We start from the raw sequence: 23,483 nt of genomic DNA, 5'->3' as shown, positions 1-23,483 counted from the left end.
CTTGGCTTCCTTGTTGTATTGCAATTGAATAAACACATACACACATATACACACAAACTCATACCCACACACACACACACTTACAGAGGAGGATAGGGAAAGGCACTACTGTAAACGCATCCCCTTTTGCAGAATGCCAAATCTGACAGCAATTTGTTTATCAATAAAACAAATTTGCCTACCGTTACACTCCAGGGCCATACAAGCTACTTTAGTTTTATTATGTACGTTTTTTATAACAAGCTCCTGCTGTACAGGAATATGTACTTGATGGAAAGACGACAGAGTAGTAGTTGGAGCAGCTGAAGGTGAGGCTGAAATTTCAACGGAAATGCCTACCAGCTGTTGTGATAGATTTCCTCCAAATTCTTTTTGGTTGTAGCTACCAAACCTAGGTTCAACACCAGATTCTGCATTGCATTGTCAAACTTGAAATAACAAGAAGCTACTGACAACGGCAATGTCAATGGAGAAAAAGTGCTTTCTGGTATTCTGCGTTTTTTGGAGTACACAATATGTATTCATCATTTGGTCAATGTCCCCTGATCCCTGCCAAGACTTGGTTCCCCAGTAGCAATGGATATTAGGGAGGGAAGTGAACCCCCATGTAAATTATCAATCCCAGAAACCTGTGAAACTCTTCTGGGGTCTTTGTCCCATGCCCCTGCACTGTTTGCATACGATGGCCTACTAAGCTCCCATTCCTTCCGGTTGGTAAAACCACATATGCCTGGGTCAACAATGTGAGTAAAAAAGAACATAACAAGTCTATTTCACACAGTTTTTTAGTCTGCACCATCCTACGCACGGCACATAAATCTATACCTTCTTCCTCCATCCCCTCATGGTCTTCAGCATTGTGAGCGCAAGCTCATGAGCAGTCAGCTACCTCTTCAGGCTTGCGAGAAGGTCTGTGTAGGTCTTGTCATCCTCCATCTGAAACAAGAGCGAAATCATACAAATACCTTTATTAATGTAAAAAATAAAATCACAAAACTACAGATTTGTGCATGTATGCACACAAAAGAAGAGGTAGCCTAAACTATTGAAGCATCCTCAGAATTTACTCGAAAAATTTCTAAGTAGGCCTATGAAAAGTCATTGTATTACACATGGGTTTAGCTACCCTAAATCTGATTGCCTGGCTGGCATCAAGATAAAGACAGATTACATTTCACCTAGTAACAAACTGCTGAAATGCAATAATGACATTTCTGACAGAATATGTGATTTCACATCATGTTTTCTATAACTAAATATTGAGAGGAGTTGTGCTTCATCTATTTCAAGTCATGCCATCTTAGAAAATGTTGAGACAAGCACGTCTGATGTTTGTCATTTAGAAGTTAGCAAGCTAAAATAGTTCACTACAGACTGCACTACAGATAACAACCGGGGGAAAGGCAATAAGTTAATTACATTTCTGACAGAATATGTGATTTCACATCTTATTTTCTACAACTAACGTTACATATTGAGAGGAGTAAAAATATCGCTCAACTTATTTCATGTAAGAGAACACTGTCTTGCCAATATAATGATTACCTAACAAGCAAATTGGTACTAGAAAACAAACTTACCTACAGGTTATATACTAACAGGTTTTTAAATGAAACTGTCAAATATACAGTCAAAAATAACTGACATCAAAAGCAAACGATAATATTGCAAGCAGTTCAGAATTATACAGTTAGCTAAAGTTACGTGACGATGCACTAGCGCCCCGCTAAGCCATAATGATGAGAAAGCATATTACTGTCAAATAACATGATTTAAGGACTTCAAATTAAGATAAACCATAACTAGAACCGATGTAAAAACAATATTACCTCAGTTTATCCAGCTGTGTGGTTTCCAGTCGAGGTAAACTCCAACTTAAGTGCAGGTGGCATCCGGCTGTCCACGTCAAATGCACCGACTCAAGTGAAAATATTTTTTCAAGACTCATCTTCAAGTATCCAAAACATTTCGCGCCATAAACCCCATTAACCAATCATATCAAATTGAAGCTTATGTTGTCAGCATTACGGGGAAGATTTCAGAAATAAAATCAGTCATTGGACAGCTGAGATATTAGACGATTGGCCATCGTTACTTTTGTAACGAAATTAGAACGGTCGGGCTCGTAAGGGTTAACCTGTGCTGTGCTGTGCTATCTTGGCTTCCTTGTTGTATTGCAATTGACGGATATTATATTTTGTTGTGTGTTCCAACAGAGGGAAGCTTCCGTGTGCAGAGGCCCTACCTAACATCACTGCTGGTTCAGTCCATCTCTGCAGGTCTGGCCAAAGAGATTATGTCTGCACCCACTATGGGTGAGGGACATCCCTGTACCCCGCTGGCTATGCAGTCTGCCTCAGGTAAATGTATTCTTCTCTGCAGGATACAACATTTGGGTGCTGCGGAAGACGCCCCACATACTGTAACACACACACACACACACACACACACTTCCACACATCTCTACACCCCATCACCTCAGCATGACCGTAACCTCAAGGTTGGTGTCGGTGTCCAGCACCTTTTTTTATGGCCGGGAGCTCTGAAGTCCTGCTGTGTTCAAACAGGGCTGACACCTCCTCCACACCCCTCTCTGCCAGAACAGCCCTCAGCTAGCTGTGGCCCAAACTGGGAAACACCGCTTCCTCTCTGTCCGAAAGAGAGGGAGAGAGGGAGAGAGGTCTGGGTCCCTGCCTCTCTGCGTTTGTATGTCTGTGATGCAGAATGGCGCTTTTTAATATGCTATCAAAACACCAACTGCTAGCCCATTGCAGCGTGGCACTGATGTCTCCCCGCTGTGAGAACCACAGACGGCAGGCCCTCTACTTTGAATGAAGGGGCTAGGCGTGCGGTGGGTAAATGAGGGCGCATGATTACCTTGATTTACGTAGGTGTCGTGGGGAGAGTAGTGCGAGGCTAAAAGTAGGTTATTATATTAACTGTGGATTGCAGTGGGCACTCCACATCATCTCTGGGCCACTCTCATCATGGCCGTATATGTCCGAGTCCATTACATGTGTCAGTCAGCGCAGCTCGTGGGGATCCTCTGGAGACTTAATTGAATCCATGAGTGGATGGTGGGTCAGGCGCGCACTAGCGCTGCTCCCTGTGGTGATGACTGTGAGGGGTCAGATTTAACAAGTAACGTGGTCACTGCCCCTCCTGAAAAAAAAGAGAGGTGTGTCATCAGCTCCATAAAAGTGACAAATTCAAGAGGTGCTCATTGGTACATAATTAGATTTAAATAGCAATGCTTGCGTAAGAGGCCATCGTTCAAGTGGAATGATGTTTTTAATTTAATGATAAAAAGCTGTAATGTGCAGTGGTGGTCTGTATGTGTAATCTCTTATATTGCCTGCTACTGCAGTGACCTACATTGTATAATGCCCTTGTTGCAAATTTTGCAAACTGGCAGGCAATTTATCACCAGAGTGACACCCCTCGACTGTCCAATAGTTTGACACTAATTATTTTGTAAATGTTTGTGGGATCTGTTTTTTCTTAATGTAGGCTACTCCCATAAGGAGTCTTGGTTATTATGACCGCCGCACAGCGAAGCGGCGGTCATATAGGTTTAGTCAGATTTTTTTTTTTTTTTTTTTTTTTCTTTTTCGCATGTCCAAATTTCCGTCAATGATTCCCGGGACACTGAAAGACCGGGGTAGAAGAAACTTGGTGGGCATGTAACCCCGTATGGATAGCATGGAACCATCGTTTTTCGTTTTGATCTGTAGCCCCCCGCTGGACTGCACCCCCCGAAAGGAGGGTAGGGCAGACATAGTTTTCTGTGAATATCTCGAGAACCATAAGGTTTAGGAGGACCATTTTTTTTTCGTATGTTGATCTCAAGGGGCCATGTCAACCCATTTCATAACCACTCATTTCATGTATAGCGCCACCTAGTTAAACACAAAAAAGTAAAAATGAGGTGTTCATTCGCAGGTATCTGTGACCTAACATAGTCAAAACTGCACGAAATTGGAAGTGTAGGATCATTATGACACCCTCTGAATGCACGCCAAGTTTCGTGGAATTCCGTTCATGGGGGGCCACACAATAAATTAATTTATGTTACTATACACCAACTGGCCTGTAGGTGGTCGGAGACAGTTTTCTGTGAATATCTCGAGAACCGTAGGGCCTAGGAGGTCCACCTTTTTTTTGTATGTTGGTCTTAAGGGGGCATGTCAACCCATCCCATTACCACTTATTTCATGTATAGCGCCACCTAGTTAAAAATTAAAAAGCAAAATATTAGGTGTTTTCATCACAATATCTCTGGCTGACATGGTCAAAACTGCACGAAATTGAAAGTATAGGATCATTATGACACCCTCCGAATGCATGCCAAGTTTTGTGAACTTTCGTTCATGGGGGGCCTTACAATAAAATAATGTATGTGTACATTTAGTGACCGTACACCAACAAGATTCCCGGGACACTGAAAGACCGGGGTACACGAAACTTGCTGGGCATGTAACCCCACATGGATAGCATGGAACCGTCGTTTTTCGTTTTGATCTGTAGCCCCCCCCCGCTGTACTGGACCCCCCGAAAGGAGGGTAGGGCAGACACAGTTTTCTGTGAATATCTTGAGAACCGTAGGGCCTAGGATGACCAATTTTTTTCTGTATGTTTGCATCCAGGGGTCATGTCAACCCATTTCATGTGCACACATGTGCATAAACAGATACAAACGCACACACATACATTCACAGTAATCACACGTATGACACATACTCACACAGTAGACATATGTACGCATGCATGCACATGCACAAACACACATACCCAGGCAAACACACAAGCACGCACACACACACACACACACACACACACACCCACACACATAAACATAAACGTGTACACGCACACATGCACACAATTCAAGAATTTCTCAGAATTATGAACAGGCAAGATGGGGGTGGTTGTATAAAATAAATTTTACATGTGAAATCTATGAACTAATCATGTTTTGGTACTTGTTGTCTAGCAGATACCAGTGAGAGGCTAATGCAATTTAGTGAGACAGTTAGAATCATATAGGCCTTTCAGCGTGATTTATTTTTGTGGAAAAAATGTGCTGGACTGGGCGGCGGTCATATTTTGTACCGCTCTGCGGTACATCTAGTTAACATTCTGAATTAAGGTCTGTCCTGGCCTACTTGCTTTCCATAAAGGACATGAAGCTAAATCATGATTGTATAAAAACCACTTGCATGGAGGTTGAGTTGAAGATTAAAAACATACAAACCACAATTTTACATCCATCAAAGAGAGTATGTGCCCATCCTAGAAGTTTCAACAGGTAAAGGGTAAACAGTGACAGCAAAATAAAAATCACACAATAGAATAAAACCACGTCAACATAGATGGACCAATGGCTTTATGTTGGAATTCCACTTTTGCATCCTGTGCCACAACGCATTAAAGTATGCACGGCTAGTCTGACATACACAGCAGCAGGACTTCACACATGCTCTCAAATTTAAATTTAGAACACAATGAGTCCAACATCAGCCATGAATTCTTTGTTGGATATGTTGCATTATGTAAGTCGATTGCTAGATCATAATAGCTATGATTGTAATTGTTTTTCTTCTGTGAATGAAAGCATTGTGGTTTCTTTTGTATTTGACCGTTGGGATACCTCTTGTATACAAACAGTGTTGATGAGGGATAATTTTGGATGAGGCTTGTAAGATGTCATGATGTTGTCTTAAAGGACAGGTGTTTGTTTGAGGAAGATTTGTGTGCGTGCAAGCACTGAGAGCCACACTTTGCAGCTCGACACGGCCCTCTTCTGGTGTTGTGCTTATGCGGGCATCTGTTTCAGGCTTTTTAATGGGGGTATTAAGCTCTAATTCCTGCTATTGACTGAAAATCCCCTCTTATCTGTGCATCGTCACCCAGGAGACCAGCAAGATTGCTGCAGTGCCGTTGTCTCGCCTTGATAGACAGTGCAGGATTTGGGCTCAAGCGACAAAGTGAGGGAAAATGGGCTTTGAGTCAAATCCCTTTGCCAAAGTTCCCTAAAAGAAGTTAAAGACGGACGCTATCAGGGTGATTATGAGGCAAGCGGCTGCTGTTTGGCCATGCAGTACTACTACTTCAATGGAACAATGCCAGTGTTTTAGAGGGAGCTTGTGAATGTCCTAGTGATCAGGTCATGGACTAGTACATAAACGGTGTCTGTTTGAATACATTTGTGCGTATTAGAGCGACAGAATGCTCTGTTTGCCTGTTGAAAATGTTAGTAATGTGCGCGTTAGTGTGTCTTTAGATGATGCCGGTAAATTGGATATTAGACAAAAGATTGGACATTTCACCAAGCAACTCGCTAGTGGAGGCTCTTAGCATTGGTCATTCGATAGAATAATGTTTATTTTTATTTTAGTACATCGTATATTTTTGTTGTAAACTTGTCTCTGTGAGCCCTGGGGGATCTTTTGAGGTCAGCTCTGTAACCTTTCACTCTCTACCCCCGTCTCTCAGTCTGCTTGGATCAGCAAACATGTAATGCCCCGTAACTCCTGAGCACTGACCAGAACTGCCTCCTGACCCTGATGCACAGCAATCAATGTGATCAAAATATCAGTAACCAGAACTGCATCGATTGCAGACCGGAGGGGATGAGGCCCAATTGTCCCTGTCTTCCCCAGGCCCTCTTAGCCCCCCACCCGTCCCCCCCATCCCCATCCCCACCTAGCCAAACCCATCCAACCGTGAGTTGCAATGTTCCATTAGCTCGATCAAATCTGGATGGCTAGTAATCTGTGCTCTATCGATTGTGGGTGAAGCACTGACCACTCCAGAGGTTTCAAATAATTTGTTTCTATCTGTTCTCGTGCTGGTTTTTTTCTTTTTCTTTTTTTATGCTTTTGCCTTTTTTTCTCGTCCACTTTGAATTAAGGCTCTCTGTAAGGCACCGGTATTCTCTAATTTCCAATTCCCACTGTTGAATTGAGCCAAGGTGCTGAGGTGCAGAGGCGCCCTACGTGTTGCCTGTGTGGAAATAGACACCGGTGAAATAGCCAGCCCGCACCACCCATCCACCCACCCACATTGCCGTGGCAGATAATGTATTGTTCACGCCTTTGTCAGGAGGAGCTCCATGGCCCACCATGTGTCGTATTAAATGATCTCTCATTCATTGCGCTGTGTATTTGTCCCACCCTGGCCATTTTCATCTCATCTTAGACCGTTAAAAAGAGAAAAAAAATAGAATTCAATACCGAAGAGAGCGGGAGGCCAGACGAATTCCGATTTTCTGTGAGGCGCTGGCTCTCTTCTGTACGGGCGCTCTGGGGTCCCCACGGGCCCCAGGCTGAATGCTTTAAGTATAATAAATTGTCCACGGAGTAACTGCGTAGGAGCAGAACACTATGTGAAATAACTTTATAAAAACACTCTGGCTTTAATTACAATGGTATTGATTGCTGTGCAGGTAGACCAGTCGGTATCAGTCTCATTCTCTGTGCCTTCCCCATTGCTTGATTAAGGTTGAGGTGAAAAAGAAAAAGCACAGATATTGCTTCTATCTTAAGCTTGATTTGTAGAAAATGCATTTAATTAATTGGCAGCTGTTCCTGATAGATGTATCAAAGGGTTTGCAACAAAACACAAGCGATTCTGTGCTGTTTACCTCTGCTGTGCACGGCAATTGACATGGTTGCCACTTTCAGATTGCTTTTGAATTGAGTGGATCAGCTTAACAGGAATATTTTTCCAGGTCCAAATTTTAAAACGAATGTAATGAAATGGGGATTCTCTGTATGGATTAAAAATGGTGACAGACCATATCTTGGCTTTGGTTGTGTGGTAATCTGTTTCACTTGTAATTCTGGTTTGAATTTCATAAAGAAATCTAACACTATGAATGCAAGTATTACTTGTTTCTATTAAGTTACTAAGCCTAGGAATGGATGTACCTATTTATTTGAAAATAAGGCTGCAAGTTATTTGGTCTATAAAACTGTCACTCATGAATTACTCTTCAAGGACAATAGTTTAACATAGTCAACTGCTGGTTGTTTTAGCTATAAATTAAAACAAAGTCTTCTGTCATTAAACAAATATTTGCCCTAGGCAATTAATCCTATTAAAGGAAATGTTCCACTTTTTTTATTTATTTCTTATTTGCAGCTGTGTAGTCTGTTGTGATTCCGTGTCTAAAAACAAGGAACTTTGTTGACCTTAGAAAATGCTGCGCTGCCGGATTGTGCTGACAGTGCTTGAGTGAATTGAGAGTGTGAGAGCTCACATTATCTCAAAGGGTGTCGACTTGCCATCCAAAACAGTAAAGAGTACGTAGCAGCCTGAGGTGTCTGAACTTTTCACATGCAAAAGAAAAATATGACAGCAGTGATTTAGGGCTGTATTTTGGGTCACCAGCGCATGGCGTAATATTCGTTATTCACCCGCGGAAAGTTGAATTCGGTATTTTGCACGTTTATTTTTTAAGCATTGCGCCCAGGGGTGTGGCAATTAACAACCTAGGGAGGGGACTCGCGCATTGTCAAAAAATCGCTATCATACACCACCTAAACCTGGTCAGAAGTCAATGGCGAGTTGTTCATATGCTATTTTAAGAGCGCATGTCAACAGTCATATTGGCAGGTGCACGCACCATCCTTCTATCATTCATGAACGCTCACCAGCGCACGTCCATGCAAAGCATTAAATTGCACGATTACAATGGGAAACATAATTAGAATAAAGATATTAGAAATACTGTACATCTCATGATGAGTAGTTATTCACCATCATTTGCAAATTGGTAATGACGGTTAAAAGTGATTAGGGGAGAGGCGAGAGACACGTATGGAGCACAGCTGAAGACGCACTGTCACGAGATATAAGCAACTCCTCTGCAGGATAAATGTTGTTTTATTCAGTCATTTGAGCAACATTAGGGTAAGTGTTGCTTTTTCCAGCCTATGTTTTCGATGGTAACCCATTGTCAGTCAAAGGTGAAAGTAACTGCATATAACTGTCTTGTCGTTGATTGACTCCTTAGTGAAGTTAGTTTCACTTTGCCAATGAGTTCAAATAATAGACGAGTGCAAATGCGTGAAGGCTATGCTAGGTTTTAGTAAAGCATGGTTTAAGAATGACTATTCCATATGGTCTCGCAAGCAGCCTCCTTCAAATGCGCCGTTAAATGCCAAAATACCGATGCATTTATTTGACATATCGCGCGTTGCGCCGTTAAAGGGAATGACAGATGTCATTCTCATTGGTTTAAAATGATGTTACGCCCCAAACACACCCATATGACTGATTAAAAGACCTAGGAACACCTTGTTACGCCATGCGCTCCACTTTTGAGAACGAAACCCCTCCCAATGTGAACTGGACATCCTACTAAATTTGAATAGACTTTTGACGAGTGACCATGCACTTTAGAATGTCATGATAGGGCCCATAATGTCTCACGTTGAACGGTATATCAGCAAACTGTACATGTGTATTGCTGCATATCTGCTGTCTGTGCATGCTGTATAGTGGATGAGTGTAAGTGTATTATCTGTAATATCACCTGAGCAGCGAAGCTTTTAAAAACCACTGCAGAGCTGTGTGTACATCCTTTGCTCTTTATCCAAAGTCATTTGTGCTTTTGTCAAAAGTGATAAATGAGATCCGGTGCCCTGCTAGACGGCCCCTGATTTTTTTTTACAAAATGAAATTACTTGGAGGCAAAAAGGCTCTGTATCAATGAACCGTGGTTACAGGGTCCCCCCTATTTGTGTCCATGAAGCTTACATCTTCAGTGGCAACTTCATCTTTATTTCCCTGTGATATTTGCACCGCGGCAAGCTAATAAAAAAGTCAGTGTCTGCGTGCTACACCCCAAGGCCAGAACATCTGCCCGCTACCCGGCTTCTCTCTTAAAAAGGAATTTTCAATTCTGCTTTCGCCTTCAACCTGGAGAGAGCCTACATCCTCTTCACTGACGCTCTGTTTGAACTGGGGAATCACACCCTCCATGTGCAGTGTCGCAGGAGTGGGGGCTGGATGACTAGGGATGAGAGGGAGAGAGAGAGAGAGAGAGAGAGAGAGAGAGTAGGAGAGAGGGGGAATGCAGGGGAGTGGATGAAGATGGGGAAATTCCTATGGGATACGGGGTTTACTTTCATCCACTGTGGTATTGATGATGAATATTGATTTCAGTATGCATGATTAATACTCACGTTCGCTGTCTGACCACCAATAATTAGCAAGACTCGGAGAAAAGGAGAGAGAGACTGTGCATGTGTGCATTTGAGCGTGTCTGTATCTGTGTGTGTGTGTGTGTGTGTGTGTGTGTGTGTGTGTGTGTGTGTGTGTGTGTGTAGAGAGAGAGAGAGAGCAGGGAGCGGGGATTGATTGGCATGCATAGTGTCTGTGTTTGTATTCTCATCAAGTGCATCCAGTGTGTCTGTTCTTCCCCCCTGCCCATCTTATCTGCAGGGAAAGTCACGGCTGTTTGGTCTTTTAATCTGCCCCCTTCATTTCCATCAAGCCCTCCTCGAATCCTGTGCCTGTTACGGAGGTATTTTCAGCAGTTGCTCTTGTGTGTGCATTGCTGTTGTGGAGAAGGAGGTGGCTGTGATGAGTGGAGCGAATCGAAGCTCACAGGCTGAGGAGATTGTCTTTTGTCATTCTTTTTCTGTCTCTCTTCTGTCTCCGTCTTCTCACTATCTGTTCCTCTGTTGTTGTTATTATTAAAAAAAAAAAACTTGTCTTACAGTAAATATTTGGGAATAAGTGGTCAATAGTACATGCCTTTTCATTAGATAGGTTATGCTAAACAAATGTGTTCTGTTTCATAAGAGAAAAATTAAAAAAAAAAAATCTGAGGTCTTTCATTGTGGTTGAATTGATTTAAATGTCATTCCTTGCCAGTGCTTTCAATAAAGCATTGGTGTTCTCAAAGCTTGTCTCCTGTATGAGGCCTCTTGGTGGAACTCTGCTTTTGAGGGAAGAAGTGGCATCAGTGTCGATTGGGAGCTCTTGAGGGGGACACAAGGTTTATATCGATCACTGTGTTGTGTGCAGACTGAGCAGTCATAGAGCCCTGTGTGTTTACCTCTCAGGGCTGCTCTTGACCAGCGTGCTCTCTTAGAGAGAGGAAGAGGCAAGGAGGCCCACCCAGCCAAAGCCACCGCTATGACGCTCTAGTCATGGGATGAATGGCATTACTGTTTTGCATCTCGTTACACAGACTACTAAATGCAAATTGCCAGTGCTGTTCTATGTCACTGAGAATAAGTCCCCATCTGGTGCTGCTATAAGGGCTCATCTGTTACTTACATTAATTACATATAGTGATAGTATACTTATCGTGTCTACTTATACTGAATTGACATTGAGGATGTTACTGTCGAACTAATTACTTGGTTTTTTTGTATTGGGTCAAATAAATATGTGGTAAACCCATTCCCTGTTAGAGTTTGACTGTTTGGCTGATGCAAATGGCAATCTCAGTTGTATGTTTCAGCAGATAAAGTATCCTATGCTTTTCAACACATGGTGTTCACAGGATGTGAAAGAAGACTGAAAAAAATCTTGATGCCATTTTGAAATGTTAATTTTTAGGCCACTAGCCTGCTATTTGTCTTCTTTCATCTTTCCCGCTCTGAATTTGCTGTTCATGTTCTGTAATGTCCAATAAGATGTTCTTCATAATGATGGTGTGTTGATTGATGTCACTGACACTTACTCTTGAGTAATTTTACTTATGATTGTTCATATCCTTGCATGGGAAGAAGCAATAAAAGATGAATGCTTGTTTTGTTTTGAATAGCCATAGAACAATTGTCACTTACAATGTTGTTGTTTTTATGCTCACTTCTCCAAACATGATTTATTTCATTCTCTGCAAAAGTACCAAGGACATATTTCCTAAGTACATTTTGATAGATTCTAATGTCTGCTGTCCTTTAAGAAAAATGAAAAGGTTTTGTTATGCATTGAGTGCTGCATTTAATCTCTGTTTCACACATTCAAACGTTTGTCTTGCAGACAAAAGAATAATCACATTAAATGTCACGACCCAAGCATCATACAGGACAATTCACAATGTCATTGGCTATCTGAAAGGAAGGATTAATCCAGGTAGGAGACTCTTGACACAAAAATTTTACATGAATAAGCAGGGCAGAGAGGGGCTGGCTTAGTTAGTCAACATACTGACACAATAATCTTGGTCAGTATTTCACTATACAAAATAAAAAAGGTTAAAACATATAGTGTGTGACTGGTGCACAGGGGCATCAATGGATTTTTGTATATTTGGTTATGATAACTTTGCCTGTATGAAAGGACGTTCTTCTAAACGTAATTCTGAAAAACAGTAGCCTATGTGTATACTGCTGTTGCACAAAGATGTCTGATTAAATGGGTTGTTTTCAGTTGTAGTTTATTCATCCATGATTGACAGTTGAAAAAAGAGCCGGATCTGAGCTAAGACAGATCCTCTCAATTACATGGTTTTAACTACCCATTTGACTGAGGAAAAATAAAACTGAAGGATCACTTTTCTTTACAGGCTGTTGTTTTAAAGCTGTTTTCACATTCAGATGCACTCATTCATTGCTTACTTGGTAGGAATGCAAATCCCCCTCTTCCATTTTGCACTCTTCCAGGATTGAAAACATATTTACAACAATCTCATGAAACACAAATTGCAGTCGCATTATGCCATATAATTTCTTTAATGTCCTTTACTGGTTTAAATGTAACCACATTTTCTATACTTCTTATTGATTGTTACTCTGCTGTCTCATTTCTAGTTTATTTTCCATTTATTAATGTTCTGAAGTACATGAACCCAGTGAAATATCAAGACGAGTGAATGTGCAGGTGTATGGATATGGTCTTCGTGTATGTGATAGAATAAATAGACATATGGAATGGTTAGCTAGAGCTTGTTTTGTAATGGAAATCCAATACAAGTAAAGTTTAGTTCAAATGCCCAAGTGGACCCAGACCTTCGCTAACGACAAACTGTCCTTTTAAAACAATGTTGGTGCACTACTGCGCAAACGCAGGGCAGTTAGCTGCTGCAAATGGGCTTTTAATTACCGGCTAGCTCTGGCCTCTTGTGGATGATTTAATCAATGTCCCTGATGCAGTGGTGGTCCTTAATCTTTCCTCCTTCTCCTCCTCCTCCTCCACACCTCTTGCCAGAATGTCTACCTGTTTAAACACTCCTAAAATTACCCCACAGATTTACCGCCTGCTATTAGTCTGCCATAATTTGCTGCTAAACTTATTCTATGGACCACAAATCTTTTGAGGGAACTTTTCCCTCTTTGCTGCTTTACCAGATGTTAGATTTTAATGCTTGATGCCACATATTGGACATGTGATTCACACCTCATTTCTTATCCAGGTGGCTTTGGATAGGGAGGGGTTAGGTATTTTTCTTTTCATAAAAATGACTGGTGGAGTCAGTGAGTTTTCAGGCCTCAAAAAAATCTCAATGATGTTATTTAAAGATCCCCTGGCCTGAATTGCTAAGAAATTACCAAAAAGGGCAGCTGACTGTGCATGCACGCTTCTCTTGTGTGTTTGTCATTGTTCTTTTCTTCCTACATCACAGATCGATATGTTCTGGTGGGCAGTCGTCATGGCAGCTGGCATGAGGGTTCTGAGGACTGGAGTAGTGGTGCCGCCATCATGACTCAGCTCATTTCCTCTATGATGTCTCAGGCCCATCTGGGCTGGCAGCCAGACCGTACCATCATTTTCACCTCCTGGGGGGGGTCAGCACTTGGTAGCATTGGATCATTTGAGTGGGGGGAGGTAAAGTCAGAAAAGTCCAAATACCCCCTCTGATCTGAGTTTGTGCCTCTTGACTGAGTGGCCTTTGCATAATGTCTTGGTGGAATTGCACATTTAGAATATCCAGATGCATTTGCAAGCACCAAAGGAAAACAGCAGTGTTGTATGTGTTGGTGGGCCAATGAGTTTAATGAGAGGTCACGAGTGTTTATCCACCTGCTTTGTTTACATTGTCAGACAAAAAAAGACACTTGCTCGCTAATATAGCCAACAGGCCATAAGAAATTAGAACAGACAGATGGAAGGCAATAGCTTTTGCTCAGAGTTAATGAAATTGTTTTGTGGCAGGCAATGATGGAAGTGCAATCAAAAGTATCATAATTAACCAGTCAAAAATAGTAATTTGGCTGGGGCATTTCTCAAATAGTCTCAAAATACTGTACACGGGAAAAACAAGGGGCAGCCGTAGCCTACTGGTTAGCACTTCGGACTTGTAACCGGAGGGTTGCCAGTTCGAACCCCGACCAGTAGGCACGGCTGAAGTGCCCTTGAGCAAGGCACCTAACCCCTCTTTGCTCCCCGAGCACCGCTGTTGTTGCAGGCAGCTCACTGCGCTGGGATTAGTGTGTGCTTCACCTCACTGTGTGTTCACTGTGTGCTGAGTGTGTTTCACTAATTCACGGATTGGGAGTCCGTGCAGAGACCAAATTTTCCTCACGGGATCAAAAGAGTATATATACCCAAACTTATACTATACTATACTTATACTATACAAATTATGAAAACTATGATGAAACAGACAAAGGTGAAGATGAAGACCACAGTGATGATAATAATGTTTTAATTGATGATGATGATAATGATGATGATGTTATTATTGGTGATAAGAATGATGATGATGATGATGATGATAAATCTTGCTCTCATCTTGATGCTGTGACACAGGAGAATCGGGTGGTGTTGGAGAGCAGTGCTGTGGCTTACATCAGTCTCTACAGTCCAGTCCGAGTCGGGAGGTCATCTTGTTCCACAGCCTCGCCCTCACTATTTCAACTGGCCTCCGACATCCACAAGGTACCTAACTCTTACATATGTACATATATTTACGTTGAAGTGTCTTGTGCTTAATAGTTATGTGTTTTAAGTTGAAATGTTACAGAGGATACCAGACCATATATTGGGATATAAATCAATATGTAAGCATGCAAGTGTCTGTCAACCAACCTGTTCAATGTGATCTCTAAAAATGGATATACCAGTCATATAAATTACCTCAAGAGCCTGATTTAGATTATCTCAATATCCTGTTGGATTTTCATTTCCCCTCTCTGCTAGCTTTCAGAATTTGTGTAATTGTATGAGGTGACAACGAAGTGGTGAAGAGCTTAACCTATTAAAATGTTGTCAATGAGTCCCCTGGTCTTGGAGCTCCATCTGACAGGAGGATTTTGCAGGTCGGAGTGGGTCATGTGGTTGGTGGTAATGACAGAACACCCCATTATTTTCACTGAAACAACATTTCTGTTCATTAGCCTAAATGCCAGTCCACCTGTGACATTTCAGAGTAATAAAGTAAGTCTTGACCCGTTCAGAGTGCACAGCTGGAGTAGCTCCATAGCAGGATTGCAGATGGAGAAATAGCGTTGCCCACACACACATACGGCCGGTCCCATTTCCTATGACCTTCAGCAGGGTCTTAGCGTGTTAACTTATTGAATCTCCAAAGTCTTAGCAACCTTTTCACAGAACCATGTGATTCCCAGTGGTCTGCGGTCATGTGGAAGTTCTTATTTAGAATTGCCTTCATGAATAACAGATAACATACTCAATGAAGAATATGAGAACTGAGCTGGTAATAAATGGTAGTTTCTGAATCTTTGGAAAGTCACAACATGGCAGAGTCATAACAATTCCAAGCAGTGTAACTAGCACATTATTTGAAACCTCCACCATAAGGTGAACATGACCATCATAAAGAATGCCATGGCTGTTGCCATATAGTGTTAATGGCATTTCCTGACCTAACAGTTATGTTACCATTATAGATCATTGCAGTGACACCCTAGAGTGTCCAGAGCTATGACAACTTTTTAACAGGTCATATAAACTGTTATAAAAAAGACAGAAAGACTTATCTCAAGACACAGGAAGGAATATGTCCTCCAAATGTCTGTGTGGAGTGGGGGGAGAAAGAAAGAGAAAGTTGCTATATGAATGATTTAACATACTGGTGGACGTAGCATAATTATCTTTCATTGTCCCTTTCACTGAATCCTCCTGGCTTTTCAGAGCCGTTTGTCAAAGCACGATTGTCAATGCAGTCACGTTACTCTCAGACAAAAATGTTGGTTTGAAATGGTGAGCCAGCCTTTCATACTGTTCTTCATATGTTCACAGGCTCATATTAATAATATGCCACTGGTACTTTCTTTGTGGTAGGACTTTAATTTTAAGCATCCAATCACATTTTATCATTATAGCCTATTTTCCTGATTCCATAAATCAAATCTATTTCTTCCTGATGTCTGAAAAGTTTAGTATTTTTCAGTAGATCTGTGGTGTCTTATTTTCACTCTGTGGAGAGCCCTGTGCCATTCTCTGCTCTCTATAATTCATCCCCATCATTTTGAGCTCATTTGCAAGCTTCTAATGACTTACGGTAATGGTATCTGGCCTAACTCCCCCTCTTCTCCCAAGCTACAAGACATAAGATGCCCTTATTAGTATGATAATTGAATGAATTCCCATCCAATCAAAGATACAGGGCTCTGTTTGTGTCTGACTTTGGTAATTGCTTTAGAGTAATCAGGTGCTGCAATTTCAGGTGTATGTGAAGGGATTCTCTCCCTCACTCTCTCTTTCTCTCTCTCTCTCTCTCGCTCTCTCTCCCCCCTCCCTCCCTTTGTGTGTGTGCACACTGTAATGCATATTGATTGTCATTATCTTGCACCTGTGTCAATCACACTCAACCTGCCTAAACAAAAGGTGACAGCTTCAGTTTATTTACCCACCCTCAGTCTCAAATTATTGTGTTAATTTTTATTCTGTTGCAATAATTATTTTGTGTAGTGAGCTGCATCTATAAAGCAAACACACATTCCTACTTATGTCTACTGTGTCTATAAGAGCAGACAAGAGACAACAGAGACACATTTAGCTAAAAGTTGAACAAAAAAGCTTTTTTTTTTAAAGTGAACAAATCTATAATCAAATGTCACACTGTTACTGAGCGGAGAATGTGATTCTTAATTGTCGTGAGGAGTGGGAAAAGAACCCTCAGGGCTTTTCCTCTCCCCGCTGCGAGAGCGGCTGATGTCTCTTGATTGTACGTGTAGTTCCCGCAGACTAGCTGGACGGCTCCAATCTCACTATTTATCTTGGGCTGCACTCGGAGGCAGCAGGTAGGCTAAACTGTCTCTAAATTTTGAGACATTTTTAAAGATACAATAAATCACGCCAGTGCAATGCGGGTAATATTTTCCACTTATCTTAGTTTGCAGCTGTCTTCAAAGTAGAGATGCCACTGTGTTGATGTGTTTCGAATGGGTGCTTTGGAACCAATTATAGTAAAACAGACCCTTCTTTGGGGATTACAGGGCCTAGCATACAAAATAAATTGAGAGACTTTTCATCGTTTAATTGGGTATTGTTGCACCCGTGTGTGTGTACAAGTGAGTGTATGTGTGTTTCGGGTCTATTTTAAACCAAGGATTTTGGAGGATTGGTCTTTTCCAGGATGAAAGGAGTACAGTGTCATCCTCATCCATCTAGATGTTTTTTTTTGTCTGCCCAAAAAGGCTCATCATACATTTCAAGCGTGTGTAACCCTCCTGAGTTTTGTTATACTGAGAAAGATGTTGTTTGTTGTTCGATTTACCCCATACGGCGCATGTCCCAGATTAGCTTGGACTTGGCATGTTTCATTTTGCTGCAATTCTCCGTAGAGCACATGTATGTGTGGATGAGGTCCCCCAAGACAAGGTGAAATGTGTCAGTAAGCCCCGAGCTGCCTCCATTTTTCAAGATCCTGAGTCTCGTTACAAATGTCCTGCACCTAATAGGTGTCCCTTGCTAGTTCTGTCCGATAAGGGGAACTAAAACCTGTTAAGCTTTGGTAATCCACTTTAACCCAACATCTATTACCACTAAGGAAGAGATTCTCCCTGTAAATTGATTTTAAATGCACAGTGATGATACTGTGCTGTCTGATGAAAAAAAAAAGAAAAATCTGGGTCACATTGATAAACGCCCTGTTGTACACAGTAGCATTTAGTCCCTTTCGTCCATCCATTTGAACCCCATGCCCATCAAGTATGATTCATCAGGTCTTATTTCAGAGACATATTTGTAGTCACAAATGACTCCTCTGCCAGCGAATAGATCACAGTTTCATTAATAATTGCAATTACAATGGACAGCAGAATGTATTATTTATAATTCATAAATGCCCTCTGAAATATGCATACCGCTACATATATGGCTGTATGTATCTTTAATGACTAAATGGCATAGAGCGAGCACTACTCCCCAGAGGTGGAGGTGCACCAAACACTGGGGGTAGATATCACCATTAGGTCCACATATCCCTCTTCCTGCTCCATGCTCTGCATTAGGACCAGTGAAACTGACCTATATAAGAATTGACAGGCCGACTTGATTATATCCAGATGCCAAATCCATTTAGAGTGGAAAAAGTGGATCCTGTAATCCTCTCAGAAATGGTCAAGTCTGATTAAAAAATGCATACAAGATGGTACACAAGCAAATCTCTGGCTGTGCAGATTGGATTGGAAGTAGCTCACACACAGAAGAAACTTTTTTTTTTTCACTCCACTAAGGTTGTTTTGACCTCAACATAGACATTTCTACATGTCTACACCAGACTTTTCTCCATGGCCTGTTGACAACATAATCACATGTTTACAGCAAACATTGCTTACAGCAAAGAGACCATCTCAAGAAAATGCACCTTTCTTTTTACGTCCTCTTTCCCTTGGTAGTCAGCAATATTTTATAACCTCTTATGGTAGTTGTGGCATAGTCGTATATCTCATAATGTATGTTTTGTTAAGATACATCTATTCAGTACCATCATTTATTATATGTCAAGTCAAGTCAAGTCAGATTTATTTTTAAAGCGCATTTAACATGCACATAGTGCAATCCAAAGCGCTCCACAAACAAGACACATAACAAGACAAAAGATGCCGGATGGAGCGGCGTAGTCGCCAGCGTACCCATGACATCAAGACAAGACAAATACATTTAAAAAATAACAAATACAAAAAATGCCAGACGGAGCGGCGTAGTCGCCAGCGTACCCGTGACACCAAGACAGACAACAAAACAAATAAACAAATAAAAAAAAAGAAAATATATTTTAAAAGGGGAAAAAGTGATGTTAAAATTAGTCCAATTTCCAAACCAGCTGAAAATGTCCAAGGGCAATGATGATCCGTGAAAACTGCGCACAGAGCTGTGTCTTCACAACCGATGCAATGCCAACAAAGTTCTTTAGCAACTGACGGTGAATTCACTGGCAGTCTGGAGATAACGTTAGAAGCTACTGTAGGCCTGCTAGACTGCAGTCTGGAGATGATGGAAGCACAGTCCAAAGTACTGAGCGATCGTGTAGATCCGCAATTCGGTGGACTTAACAGCGACCGTTTGTTGCTCCGTGATAATGCAGCTCTTCACCGTTAACGTTAGTCTGCAGTTGGCAAGGCAGCTCGCAGGTCAGCAACAGCTCGGCGGCCACGGCAGATCTTTCGCAGAGTAGCCTAGGTCCAGCTGTCCCGAGAGATCCCCTCGACCAGACAGTGAAGTGCTGCACCGCTCACGGATAGATGGAAGGATGTCCGATGCCCAGCTAGGGCAAAAGCTAGCCATAGTAAGCTCCCAATGTGTAATATTATATGTATTTCATTGGCATTTGTAGGTTATATCTTAGATTTGTATTTTATGTATTTGTCTTTCGCAATATAAACCTTTTTCTGTAATAACTTAGAGAGGAAACAGATTATAGTTATTTCCTCATCCACATCCAAACAGTGGGAGCTGGTGGCTCGAACCTTTACCCAGTGGGCCTATTTGGAAACCGTTGAGCTCATGGAAAGCCCACCCTGACCTCAGAGATAAATGTGAGTGGGCTGCGAGCACGAAACTGTATTGTTCTAAAAAACTGTTGTTTTTTCTACAACGCGACAGCTTTCTGATATTAGTGGCACCAGCTACCTTATGCAAAGTACTATGGTAATTAAGGCTGGTCACCTGTTTTTTTTTTTTTTTTCTGCTCTGCTCTGCTACTGCCACCTGGAAACAGTGTGTGCAACCTTCAGGTGACACATCATGTTACCGGACCAGAATGCCTCAACAGTGTGGAGGCACATTGTTTGAAGCAGTGATTACTGTACCCTTGAATTAATGACTCACTTACCTTTGTGAACGAGGCTCCCAGGCTGTGTGCACATATGCGGTGGCAACCAAGACAGAAGATCTGTTGCCTCACAAATTACCTGGCAGGCTTGTGTGTGCGTTTGTTTGTGTGTTTGTGTTTTTGTGTGTGTGTGTGTGTGTGTGTGTGTGTGTGTGTGTGTGTGTGTGTGTGTGTGTGTGTGTGTGTGTGTGTGTGTATGTGTGTGTGTGCATGCGTGAGTGTGCATGCATGGATGTGTGTGTGCGCTCACTCCTCCCCAGTCTCAAAGTAAACCCCCCTCTAGTCAGTGCTTCAGAAACAGGGAGTGCACACAACACAGTAAACACAGCAATCATCTGGTGCCCCACCTCCACTTCTCCCATTCTGAAGTGTCTTTGGGATTCCATCAAGCCAGTGTGTGTTTTTGCTCTTGACATGATAATTATGAATCATTAGTTTCTGTGTGCGTGTGTGTGTGTGTGTGTAGCAGTTTGAGTTAATACCAGCCTTGTCGTCTCACCCACCAGCCAACTGACACTCGACTGGTTGCTGAGATTTAAAGGCACTCCATCTCCCCACTCCAGCATCACGTTGACATTCATGCTGCCATCCTGCTGTGCTTTCAGTGTGCGCTTTGCTCCACAAGTGTTATTAAACTGTGAGAGCAACGCATTTCTTGAACAGATTCCTTTCCAGAGGAAAAATAAACTATTTTATATTGAGACGAAAATGGCTTCCAGCAGGGAAGTATGTTGCTTCTTTGAAAAGAACAAACCACAGGTGCACATAGAGAGCAACATTTTGGCTTAATTGTTTGCTTATTAACTAAAATTGTCATACTCTGTGCAGTTTGTGTTAATTCTCCAGGATATTAGCTATTTTTGTAGACTGGATGAACTCAGATGAACCACTTCGCAAATTTGAAATTTCTCTCAGGTCAGTCTGGAAAGCTTTCCCATCAATGCAACCAATGGCTTTGCTGATGGTGACAGGGTTAAAAAGATACAGATGTGTATTTTTTGGGGAATTGAGTTAAAAACTGAATTTAAAACCTTTGTAAACAAGAAATATGTTTTTACTGCACTTCTGAAACAATTTGAAACATGAGTTTAATGCTTAAATTTAGGTTTAATTTCACTGCTGGTTACACCCCTCTAAGTCGTAAAACGGAAACGTTTTGGAAACTGGCATCAATGGGATCCTTTCCAGACAGACCTGCAGAGCAAATTCAAATTTGATAACAGGTTTGTCTGGGGTCGCCCAGGAAGATTTTGTTGTTGAAATATTGTGAAATAAGATGTACACAAAAACAAAATAAACAAAATACAAAAGATGTTAGACAGACAGTGGTAGCTTAGTAGAGGAATATACCATTAAGGGTTTATATGAGTTCCCACACATTGTCAGGAGATATATCACATGAATTATAGGTAAATGTTTCCCACTCAGTCCCCATTGTTATCAGCCCTGCCTTTCCTCATTGTCAGATGTCTGCAATGGCTGATGCGTAACATCACAACAGTAGGGAGAACAATCTAAAAACCCCTCACCTTAGGGAGATACAGCAATGATACTTTGCGGAGAGGTCTGCACACTTTCACACTAGTGAGTAGTATCCACATATGGCAGTCCATATCTCTGCACCAATCTGTTCTATCCTCAGCGACATTCATTTACTGGCCTTGTCAGTTATCTTTGTACAATTAATTTAGCAATATTCTAAGGCCATGGCCTCAAAAATTTCAACTACCTGCCCAGAATATGAAACCTATTCCTGTCGTGTGCTCCATTAACGTTGTCTTTGAATGAGATCAAGTCAGTGGCATAAAGTGTTCATTGATTCTCTGATTACACCACAACACTGCATCCTAATTCATTATTTTCAAAGTATAGTGGGTCAGTAGCCTGCCTGCCAATATCTACTATCTTTTTCATCCGTTGATATGGCATTATTGTATTATTATCCTGTTAATGTGAGTAGTTTCACATTGACAAAGCAGTGTTTGCTTTTAGTAATTAAACTGTGAGGGCTAAGCTACAGTGGAGTACACACACACACTACGATTTACGGCTTCCCTATGCGGTCCTGAATCCGTGCAGTGATGGCCTAGGTGGGGCCTCCTCTGCATCCTGGCGCTTTTGGAGTGGGAGGAGCAGGTACTCAAGTATCTCTAAGTGTATCGGCGGCACTGTGCGGCAGCCATGCATGTTTTATCGCCTCTGTCGGCTATCAATTTGTCCACAATCAATAAACCTTCACCGTCCGACGGGCTCCTGGATGACGAATTAGATGCTCACCTCCCACGGCTTCTTCATTTACACGCTGAGCTTGTTTACAGTGTGCATGTGTGTGTGAGAGCACCGTAATCTCACTCCGTCGTTCCCCTCCCACCCCTAGTATTGCTCTGTGCACCTGACCACTCTGTGATGCTCTTCGGAACACATTCACAGGGAAGGACACTAACATCACAGCCACTAGTGCACTATTGTCTTTTCACACATTGCAATTGAATGGAAGTCTGTGTGTGCCTGTGTGTGTGTGTGTGTTTGTGCACACTACTACCTTCAGGGTTCGCCTTCAGGTCATTTTGTCACCCAGATGACAGTTAATTGAAGCTAGCTGTTATTTTAATTGGCTTGCTTTCCTTTCTCCTCTCAAGCAGTATATGCACCACAAGTATCTTTAGTCTCCTGGAAATGAAGACTCTTATATCACTTGTGCGTAGCCTATTAGGCTGCATCGGTAGCCACAGCAGAGAGCCAATAAAGAGAGCGTTTTCTCAAGCTGCTGTCATGTTTATGTGACTCTGCCTTAGCAGCCTGTGCTTGCGGAATTAGACGCACTGCTGTTGTGTCAGAGGGAATGACCTCTCCTGTGCTTATGAAAGCGCGGTTTATTAACACAGTGACTGTTTAATTGTGGTGAGTTGATTAAATTACATGTCATACGAAATGACTTCACATGGGGCCCCAGTGTCACATTTACAGAACTCTAATGTAACGCTAAAGCTAATGACGCTGTCACTAGAGGAGTCCAGTGTCAAGCTGCGTCTTCATACTGCCAGATAATGTCTTTATTATTTTATTTTAGCTACTGTAGAGTTCATAATTTATAACGTGTGTGAGTTGGGTAGGTTTGCATTACATATATATTATTTAATAATCTGTAATGTATTAACATATAGTATTACTTTCTGTGCTTGCTGAACTTACTCATATTTGTAATCATGCACTCTATCTGACTAGAGGGGATTTTATATCATTGTGTTCATGAAGTATCTTAATGCATACTGTAACT

At 41.8% G+C, this 23,483-nt stretch overlaps 1 protein-coding gene across 2 annotated transcripts in view; it reads left to right on the top strand.

Annotated features, from left to right (window-relative positions):
- naaladl2 (N-acetylated alpha-linked acidic dipeptidase like 2) overlaps window positions 1-23,483 on the top strand; it is a 214,820-nt gene that overhangs the window by 133,968 nt on the left and 57,369 nt on the right. For both annotated transcript variants that reach the window (XM_076277894.1, XM_076277893.1), the window contains exons 6-9: window positions 2,217-2,360; window positions 12,007-12,099; window positions 13,589-13,791; window positions 14,716-14,844. In XM_076277894.1, coding sequence (XP_076134009.1) covers window positions 2,217-2,360; window positions 12,007-12,099; window positions 13,589-13,791; window positions 14,716-14,844 — 569 coding nt within the window. The remainder of the gene's footprint in view (window positions 1-2,216; window positions 2,361-12,006; window positions 12,100-13,588; window positions 13,792-14,715; window positions 14,845-23,483) is intronic.

This window comes from Alosa pseudoharengus, unplaced genomic scaffold (genome assembly GCF_046254945.1).
Source record: "Alosa pseudoharengus isolate Yale_2024_CS ecotype anadromous, Long Island Sound unplaced genomic scaffold, YU_APseudo_1.1 YU_APseudo_1.1_scf_11, whole genome shotgun sequence".
NCBI lineage: Eukaryota > Metazoa > Chordata > Actinopteri > Clupeiformes > Clupeidae > Alosa > Alosa pseudoharengus.
Note: the sequence above shows the minus strand (reverse complement) of the source record. Positions and strands in the feature narration are given on the sequence as shown.